Here is a 10138-nt window from a genome sequence, read left to right as displayed (position 1 = left end):
TCCAGTCACTCTGTTTTTTAATCCTGAAGAAAATCACAGGCCACCTTACATCTGTGTAAGGAACCTCACACACCAAGTAACAAAGAAGAGTCTGTTTTAGAGCATTGGTCCTATTATCTTTCCTTGATGAACAAGCCTGTGTGAATTCCACACAGACTAAAAAGCATCGGACCATGCAATTATAATGGCAGAGGGCATTTAAAATGCATTTACTGAGAAGAAACATTGCTTGTTATCGGTCTCCTGATGACAATGTAGTCCATTACACAGCTCCCCTTCTGTCACTTTAATTCAGATTTCAAAAATACGGCATGCAGTGGCAATTTACAGGATGGGAAAATGGCTTGTTTTGATGAAATTTCACTGAAGTACCAGGCTCCATTTTGGCAATTAGTTACTGTTGTTCAGAGGGCTCAAGTCCTCATCTTGCAGCAGTGCCAGGCTGGTCTATCACACTCCCAGGATGTCTCCAGATCCTTTCTGCAGCCAAACCAAAGCAAAAGAGACAGCAGGAACCCCCCTGCCTGCCGCTGGCTCGCTTCACCCACACAACAGACTCTATGACTTGTCAGAAACCTGACCAGGTCTCAGTTCTCTTCCAAGTCCGCTTTGTTCAACCTCCGCGATAACTGACATGTATTTAAATTCACTAGACCTGTGGTTGAAGGTCTCCACTAATTCGTAGGTCTGTGAACGATCCGTTGCATAGAAAAGCTGCACCTGGTTGGCCAAGCACTGTGCTTCGTGGACCACCTGCGAGTTCAAACAAAGAATGTGTTACCATGGGGTTTTGGGTCTTTTTTAACATCCCATTGAAAACAACTCTTCAGCAGCTGGAAGGCTGCAGTCCTGCTCATCAAATGACTCAACTCAGAGTCACCTTAGTTTAGCAATTCTCTTAGCAAACCGCATCCCTCTTGTTCCTGACCTACTTTAGCACTGTGTCTTCAAACTGCTCTCCCGCTGAGCACACACCCCAGAGGTCAAACATGCCTCACGTGGCCTCTGCCCACTCTAAGGCAACTGGAGATGCACCAAAGTCTCCTCTTTCCCTTCTTACAGTTGACCTATTTGCAAAAATCGATTGTTTACTCCGAGAAACAACACGGCAAACGTATCACCGACGAATCCTCTGCACATCGTTTCTGAACTGGTGTAATTAGGTCAGTTAGAGGTGGGATGCTTTAGTTCTCTTGTTCCACCAGTATAATTCCTAGTGCTGTTAGTCCCAGCACTGTGCTATTACAGATATGTAAATAAACACCCACACAGCGGGAAAAGAGCAAAGGCACATAGGAATCTAACACAGCACTCAGGAGGTCTCCTGATTTGACAGGGAGTATTAAGCTTCACAACACTGTTGGGAGGTAGCAACAGTTTTCATTTAAATTTGCTTCCATTAATAAGAAAACCAGAACCATTTTTATATGTATATATATGTATGTTATGGGTTTTTACAACTAACCATAATACCTAAAGTAAGAAGAAAAGAAACAAACAAACAAAAGGCATCAACTGAAATCAACAGATAGACAAAGACGGATAATTTCCTTCTAGCTTTCCCTAGTATTAAGTAGATTAGGTTAAAGAAATCTAGTAAGACCATTCTTTGTGAAAGGGTCTTTTCAAGACTTCCCTTTAATTTGGCTTTAATTCAAAGCAATAGGAGGAGTTGCAGCATAAAATGAAGGAAGTTCTTACCAAGAACTTGGGGTCCATTTCTGCTGTCATTAGTACAATCCCTTTTTCCTTCTGCAGCTCCGGATAATGGTACAAGATCAAGTTGCTGGGAGCACTTTCACCTTTGCTCTGAAGGAGATAAAGAAACCTTTCCTATAAAGAACTTCAGCTTCGGAGGCTTGATTACAAAACTTGGAGTATTAACTGCTACGGAGAGGGTCATTTTGCAGGGCTTAAGGGTCAGTTCTAATTAAAAGTTTATTATTCCTGGGACTTACAGAAAACAAGGGATTTGCAGAGTTACGTTGGGATTTTTTTTTACTAAAGACCATTTTGCACTTAAAAGAACCCACAGTTCCCAGAAAGACATTTCATGTTAAAGCATCTACTGGTATTTTAAGTAACTTGCACAAACAATTCTAAGAAGTTTGTCTCTTGCTTCTATTTTGAAACTATTTGACTTCTACATAGATCTCCTTTAAACGAGAGAAACAGTTAATACCCATCAATTTACTAATTTAGTCCTAATTAATTGCAGTTTTTCCCTGATAATTCTTTTCAAATTAAGCTGGACAACCCACTCTTCAAACCATTTAGCAAATATCATATATTGCAATATACTGATATATTTCTGGATCCTAAGCCATTTTTTTTTTCCTTCTTTCAACCACTCACCTGGATGTTTATTAGCGAAGTGAAATGTAATTCTGTCCCTGACCACTGGCCCACAAAGAACTCGTAGCCTTCTTTTCTTGGCAAAGCATATAGAAACTGCAGAGAAGCGAGAACAAGTCATTCTTCCTTTGATAAAACAAAATGACGCCTGGGTCATACCGGCCTCCAGCATAAACTCTTGAGCGAGAGAACCACAGCAGAAAAAGGGAGTTCTTTGCCCCACCAAGAGTGATAGGACAGCAGGAACCAGACAATAAACCAGCATTACTTTATCAGTATTATTTCATAAGCAAGTACGTTGGCATGTATTTTTATCAGTGTTATGAGAGACAGACAAAAGGACAGTGGAGAACATTTAGACTCTGACCTTTTCGCTCACTTCTAGAAAATTAAAAGCAGAAGGGATCAAATATAAGATAGGAAGCATTCGGAGGTTTTAATCCTGTAATTTCAGCAACTGTTCCAGAGCAGGCAGCAAGTATTTTCTCTCTAGAGATGTACAGTCTGTTTGGCTCCACAGGTGACAGACCTGCTTATTTTACGACAACAGGGGAGCAGAAAAACAAGCAGGATACTCGACCTAAATGCCAATGCACTGTACAGAAATGCACTTAAAGCTATAAATAACTTTCCAAGCAGCTCAGAAAGCCAGATATATTTGACCTTGTTTTTGGCAACTGAAATACACGGAACCAATCCAGCAATTCAGCGAACTCTCCCATTCACATCTACAAAAGCAGCAAAGTCTAGTTACTTCGTTTTCATGAAGGAGTGAAGCATTTCATTCGTGTCTCAGGACAGTGAAATTTGCACAAAGTCCATGATTCGGCACACAGATTACCGTAAAAACACATTACTTCCAACAGAAAGCAATACTAAACCAGCAGCATGGGACAGAAAACTGCAGAAAGATTCCCTTTCTCTTGTAAGCTGTTCTGTTCTTTTGCAGTTTAACTTCTTCAAAGCAACAACCTGCTCATTCCCACAGGAATCTTCTCATTGAAACCAAACCTGGTGAGAAACAGTGAACCCAAATCTTGGGAATCCACTCTTCTCTGAAATAACCATATTATCCATTCTCTGTATTTTATGCTTTGCTGTGCTGGCATCCACCTAAGACAACCCACAGAGTATTTACTCTGTATTTGTAATACAGGGTTTGACTCCACCCAATTCCCCCATTCCTTCCCATCACAGCTGTGGAATTACAACGCTCCACAACAGAACTTCCACTCAAGTTTGCAGTGCATGCCATCCAGTCTGTTCTTCACAATTCACACTCCCCTAGAGACAGCGGTGCATTATTTAGACAACACAGTGCCTGCCCAATGTGGCTCCCATACAAACAGCTCAATTAGCTCACCAACATTTCCCTATCACCGATCAGTAGCGAGGAGAAGCAAGCACGGCCGTGCACACATACGGTCAGGAAAAGCAGGCCAAGAGATGACAAGGTTCACCTTGTTCTGTGGACAGAATCTCAACATCCTGAATTTTTGCCTTTTTCCCTTTCATACCCTCCTACCTACCTTCCCATAAAGAGGAGCAACTCACACTAACCACAATAATTCAATTTCTCCCTATACGTGCAACATATTGCCATGGTGACAGGTAGCTATAGCTAACAACAGCTCCTCCAGGTTAAAGCAAAGGTGCTTTAAGCAAAAAGGAAAGCTTTGCAGAACATCAGTGAAGCTGGCCTACAAGGCTTGGCTTGTCACAACACTGCAGGGAAGAGATTTAACCACAAGACATCAATGATTGGAAAAATAGAGGTGTGGAACTAAATCCATTCCCTGGGAGAGTCTGGGCTCTCATTTCTGAACCCTACATCTCTTCTATCTAGATATCTGATACCTAGATCAAAGTGTTTAACACATACGAGTGGGCATTGCTTTTACCTGAACACTAAGACAAATATTTGAACACCTGAATTTTACTTCTCAAGCAAACACCATGAGTCTGAATACAGGAAGGTCGAAAGTTTATGAATGAAGCTTTAGAGAGGAGAAATGCATTACAGCTACACATGCATGCATTGGGAGTCTCTGCCATACATACCGATGGACATTTCTGGGCTCTCTTCCATATTAAATCAAACTTCTCTGCCTTTGGGGAAGGAGAAAGAGAAATTCAATTTTCATAACAAATCCAGATGCACAGTTATTCAGAATCTTCTCATTAACCTTTACAGGGTACAGCTTCCATCTACAAGAGGTGTCACTGCAGAAACAGCTAACAATGAGCGCATGGAAAACTGTATTTAGTTGTTAGTTACCTAAATGTCATTGGTACATCATTTGAACAACGTCATCTCTAAGACATAGCACCAAACTCCTTGGATCCAAAACTTTACTCCTCGGAGGTGAGAGGCTCACATTACATCCTCTTCCAGCCATAGCTCCACTGCACCATGTGGTGTCAACAGTTGAGCAAGATGACTTATCCTTGGCTCCAGATTGTAGATTGTACATCATAGTCATCTGTTCTTCAGTATTAAAACTCAGCCCAGATACTTACTCAAATAACATACTTATTGCTTAGGTTTATATTAAAACCACAAAGGTATTTGGTCATCCCTGATGAAGCCTGGCCATCTCATTCTCATGTCCTCTGCATTCTCCCAAATCTTTTGCCTGCTCTTGTCTTCCCAGCACTGTATTTTAGTATCTTCTCTAAGGTGTTCAGGAAAGAGAAATTTGCCATTCATGAACACACAATTGTGCCGTGTGTGCTTTTGAGCACTTGAGGATGACACAAGGCCTTTCTTCTGGCCGAAAAAGAGCTTCTGGCAGAAGACATAGGGCTTTTTTCCCCCGCCAATGACACTGTGAACCACTTCCCAGTGTGCCTAGGATCTGCTTTGCATTAAAGCCTTAAAAGCTTCCAAAGCTCCCCTAAAGCAGCGCACCAGAGAACAATGCCAGCCCCACAATGAGAGATCGACACTGTCTAACTGAAGACCCTGGCCTTAGCCCTTGGCTACAGTAAATGTGCAATTCAAACTATTTTCACAACAACCACACGTTGGGAAAACCAAAACACGAAGTTGCTTGAGTTAAAATCCCACACGGCCACGTTCAGAGCATAGAGAACTTCGTACATTTAGAATACAACCTCCCGCCAACCTCAGCTGCAGCTCAAAGCACCAAGTACAACTGCAAATCAGAGCCCAAGATCTAGACAAGGTTCCAAGAACTCAAGGAACACACAGTTTGTGTCCAGCTGTGAGCAGACAGATTTAACAGATCACATCGATGCTCTGAAGGAAAGAATACAAAGAAATCCCAAAAGCTAAAAAAAACCTCCTCCAGTCTAACGCAGATTAACAACAAACATCTGGTAAAGTTAGCAGAACTAAGAAATACGATCTTATCACAGGAAGCACCAGGCAATCTCTATGAAAGACACTGCTGCCAATACTTCCAAATGCATGAAACTCATAAATGATTAGCCACGAGCAAGTTATTAGCCGAGTCCTCTAATACTGCCATTTTAAACTTGAATGAGCAGCCTGTGCTGCAGGGAAGAATGGAAAGAAATGATGTGAAAATATGTATGCTACCTTAACTGATACTAGGGTCCTGCAAAGAGTATTGGATACTCATCATAAAAAATGCCTGGGAATTCAAGTCAAAAAAATTACTAGTTTTATTGAGACTGATGTGAGAAAAAAGGGATACAATAAGATCACTTAATCTTGAAAGAAAGCTTGTTCTTGAAACCTTGTTTTGCTTAATGATTGCTTTTAAAAATCAACGGAATATCAATTAGAAAGGAAAGCTTTGCACGCTGGCCTTTCAAGAGCGTAATTATATGGGAACTACTTACCGGAATAACGGCATAAACCGTATCTTTCACAGAAAAATAGTGACTCCAAATCTGTAGGAAATAAAGGAGATGAGCTACAGTTAACATCAAACACCCAGCAGTAATACTAAATGCTTTCAAAGTAATTCCATTTTGCAACAAACCTTTGTAAGCACTTTGAGATGTCATTTTTCAATAAAGCCCTGCTAATGCAAGACAATTCTAAGGTTCCAGAGTACTTGTACCAAACAACAGATTTCAACTAGATAACAGAAATAAGCAGTGGGCTCAGAGGTGACTCAAGATTTACCAGGACTGCCATCAGAAGTGCTGCTTATATTTTTCCCAACTAATGATTTCTAGAGGGCTTGAGTTACTTTGTTGTTGGTTTCGTTTGTTTTGGTAAAGAAACACAAAACATTCTCAACAGAAGACCAGGCTTTGCATAACGTGTGTTCACACCCTTTTCCTTCACTACAGTAATACCTATATAAAAGCTCAAACAAAGGCCTTCAGAAATGGACAAGTACAGGCAGAAGCCCAGAGTCCAGGACTCTTTCAGTTGCTCTTCCCCAGTTTTACAAAACTAATGAGAATTGTTAGTAAAATGCTTAATCAATGAAATGGAGGAACTCTAAGGATGTTCACAAGGTATCAAACCCACTCGCTGCTGTAACTGGTTGCACACCATCCCCAGCAGAGCACACAACCACTTCTATAATGTTCCTAAGCTATCAGGAAAGCAGGTAGGGTTCTGCTAACTCACGTGGGACAGCTCCTTCATTTGTGTTGCCCCCCTTAAACGATCATACCTGCGTAAAGTTTCTTGGCATACAGTCTGATTAGGAAAAAAAACACCAGATCCAACTCAAGCTACGTGAGAAATGTGGAACAGATGTGACTTGTAACTACAGAAAAGGGAATACAGTGCAAAGCCAAGCAGATATTAGGGAGAATAACTTGATTCACACTGTTCTTCAAACAAATGGACCCACCCTCACATTTAGGTTGCTCCACACCTATGTTTAACAGTAAACTTTATTTCATTTAAATCCATCACCTGTTTTATCTCCTCTGCTGATTTTTCTTTCACCATCTCAACGTTAAGAATCGAATCAAGCGTCTGCAAGAGAGAGAGCATGAGGAATTTGGCATGATGACAGCTCTCTGATTCAAGAGAGAATCCAGAATGAATGAATACAGTTACAGAGAACAAAATCATGCTGGAAGAACTTAATTCCATTTACAATGTAACTTAGTCCTCTAATTGCCAAAGAAACTAGTAAATCGTAAGCAGTAACACACTGAGAAGCGGATTCTCACACAGAGGCAGAATAAAGAGATTCGGTCCAGACACAGAATACACTTTGCCCCAGTTGTGCAGATCTCTGCTGAAGCTGCAAGACGAGCTGCAGCCCTTCAGCCATCTCCGCCATGCTCTGTTAGCAGATTTATACAGCAAGTTTGCCAAAATACATGAATGTTAAAGAGAATAAAACCATTCTCTTGTCCCTCTGCTGGCTGATCTTTGGAAGTCTATTTACAAGCTGTAAAGGCAGCTTAGCCCTTTCAATTTATTACCGTCAGCATTTAGTACAGAACCCCTCACTAGCAGGAACTTCCAGCATGTCAAGAAAGGACCAGATAGAAAGAAAATGAGACTAACGAGAGTTTTAAGACTTGAACATGATCCCAGTTGTAAATGAGTATCTTATATTCAAGTGCAGAATAAGGAACATCAGTTTTATCTTGGGAAGCTCTTGGCTGAAGCACTGATGGTAGCAACACAAGTTAATCTACATCCCCAATTTGCCTGCAAGTCCTCTCCTAACACTCAGGTTCGCTTCCCTTACCTTATCTTTTGTGAAACCTCCCTTTGATGTCTTTGTGCCCAAGCCTTCGGCCTAGAAGAAAACACCTTTCTTTAGTTTTTATAGTTGATGCTTTCATAACATTTACTTGCCTTCCCTGCCATGCATAGCATGTCTGCTGACAAGATCTGAATACGATCAAATTTAAGATATATAAAATATTACTGCAACGCATTTTGTTAAAATACTGATTATGAGAATACAAAGATAACTAACTTACTGTAAATTATGACTTTCAAGATCAGAAAGGATTGAAGCATGCTATTATACATTTTGCATCCAGTATCATTGAACAGCTTTCTTTCATTCGCTACAAAATGATAAATTCAAGACCATATCACTCCATCTGGCCAAACTAATTTGGAGCTAATTCAACATTTAACTAAGGCCTCAAGTGCAGAATTTGCAGCCTAAATAATAGCAAAATAATGCACTAAAGTACAGAACAATATTTTTAGCCACCAGAGAGTGAACTCTGGGGTTCCTTGCTTACAGGAACACTGTATGTTTGTAGCATTATGCTGATCCAATGTAAATGACATTGTAGCTTTAACTTACGTTAACAACCAAGAAAAACTGCCTTACCTTTTCCTCCATACATTTGATAAATTCTCCTTGCTTGGAATAACCCAGGGGCTGCTTTTTCACTTCGTTCCTTTTTTCCATACGGGATTCAAACACATCTGGACTGGATCTGAATCGAGAAAAGAGACTCTTAGCAGTACCAGGTGATTAATAAGATTCAGTCTTTTAAAAAACGTTTATCTGTGGTACTGATTCATATTAATAACTTAAAATGTAAACTTATTGTTAGTAACACCATCTCTTATCAAAGTGTTCACGTTGGGCAAGGGCTCTCAATGACTTGGTGGCAACAACGTAAGTCAATTTCAAGGCAGATTTGGCCTGAAATAACTTGTTTTCTCATAAGGGCACAAATCACAGAATCCCAGAATGTCAGGGATTGGAAGGGACCTGGAAAGCTCATCCAGTGCAATCCCCCCATGGAGCAGGAACACCCAGCTGAGGTTCCACAGGAAGGTGTCCAGGCGGGTTTGAATGTCTGCAGAGAAGGAGACTCCACAACCTCCCTGGGCAGCCTGGGCCAGGCTCTGCCACCCTCACCAGGAAGAAGTTTCTTCTCAAATTTAAGTGGAACCTCTTGTGTTCCAGTTTGAACCCATTACCCCTTGTCCTATCATTGGTTGTCACTGAGAAGAGCCTGGCTCCATCCTCCTGACACTCCCCCTTTATGTATCTGTAAACATTAATGAGGTCCCCCCTCAGTCTCCTCTTCTCCAGCTCCAGAGCCCCAGCTCCCTCAGCCTTTCCTCACACGGGAGATGCTCCACTCCCTTCAGCATCTTGGTGGCTGCGCTGGACTCTCTCCAGCAGTTCCCTGTCCTTCTGGAACTGAGGGGCCACAACTGGACACAATATTCCAGGTGTGGTCTCCCCAGGGCAGAGCAGAGGGGCAGGAGAACCTCTCTGACCTACTGACCACCCCCTTCTAACCCACCCCAGGTACCATTGGCTTCCTGGCCACAAGGGCCCAGTGCTGGCTCATGGTCACCCTGCTGTCCCCAGGACCCCCAGCACCCTTTCCCCTACTTATTGTTAGTAACACAATCTCTTACCAAAGTATTCACGTCGGGCAAGGGCTCTCAACGACTCTGTGGCAACAACGTAAGTCAATTTCAACGCAGCATTTGGCCTGAAATACCTTGTTTTCTCATAAGGGCACAACGCTACAAAATTACCTTCCTTCTCCCCAGAAATCCAGCTCCCCAGCACACCCTCTCCCCACACGCCGCTCCCCTCAGGGCCCGGCGCCCGCCCTTCCCCTCAGGCCGCGCTCCCCCCGCACCTCCGCAGCTCCTGGATCTTGTGCCGGTACTTCCCGTAGAAGGGGTTTTCCTCCAGCGCCTCCTCTCCCGGCCCCGGCCCCGCCACCCCCCGGCACGGCGGGACCAGCAGCCCCAGCGGGCGCAGCGCAGCTCGGCTCCGCAGGGCCGCCCCGAGCCCCCAGGCCTGAAGCGCCGGGCCCGCCATGGCGCCCGGCCCGCTCCGCTCCGCTCCTCCCGCCGCAACGACCCGCCCAA

The 10138-nt window shown here is 42.8% G+C and overlaps 1 protein-coding gene across 2 annotated transcripts; it reads right to left on the bottom strand.

The window, feature by feature from the left end:
* On the bottom strand, window positions 1–10115 carry ATPAF1 (ATP synthase mitochondrial F1 complex assembly factor 1). Of its 2 annotated transcripts, none has more exons than XM_065842758.2 (9): window positions 9904–10115; window positions 8622–8730; window positions 8019–8069; window positions 7226–7288; window positions 6187–6237; window positions 4417–4464; window positions 2356–2451; window positions 1702–1809; window positions 1–753 (listed from the first exon to the last, which is right to left on the bottom strand). In XM_065842758.2, the coding sequence occupies exons 1-9, from the start codon at window positions 10086–10088 to the stop codon at window positions 559–561; spliced, it is 906 nt and encodes a 301-aa protein (XP_065698830.2). In that variant the 5' UTR covers window positions 10089–10115; the 3' UTR covers window positions 1–558. The 2 variants fall into 2 exon arrangements, with proteins under 2 accessions (XP_065698830.2, XP_071665994.1); XM_071809893.1 differs by lacking the exon at window positions 9904–10115 and adding an exon at window positions 9674–9826.
* Window positions 10116–10138: the final 23 nt, after the last annotated feature.

Source organism: Patagioenas fasciata, chromosome 6, assembly GCF_037038585.1.
Source record: "Patagioenas fasciata isolate bPatFas1 chromosome 6, bPatFas1.hap1, whole genome shotgun sequence".
In the NCBI taxonomy this organism is placed as follows: Eukaryota; Metazoa; Chordata; class Aves; order Columbiformes; family Columbidae; genus Patagioenas; species Patagioenas fasciata.
This window is presented reverse-complemented; position numbering and strand designations above follow the sequence as displayed.

What these genes read in the sequence shown, in the direction of transcription:
- ATPAF1 (XM_065842758.2), bottom strand. Translation starts at nt 10,088, where the DNA reads ATGGCGGGCCCGGCGCTTCAGGCCTGGGGGCTCGGGGCGGCCCTGCGG. An exon ending in GAGGTTTCACAAAAGATAAG is followed by an intron (nt 7,289 to 8,018) that starts GTAAGGGAAGCG and finishes TCTCTCTTGCAG; the next exon opens with ACGCTTGATTCGATTCTTAA. An exon ending in CAGCAGAGGAGATAAAACAG is followed by an intron (nt 6,238 to 7,225) that starts GTGATGGATTTA and finishes TATTTCCTACAG; the next exon opens with ATTTGGAGTCACTATTTTTC.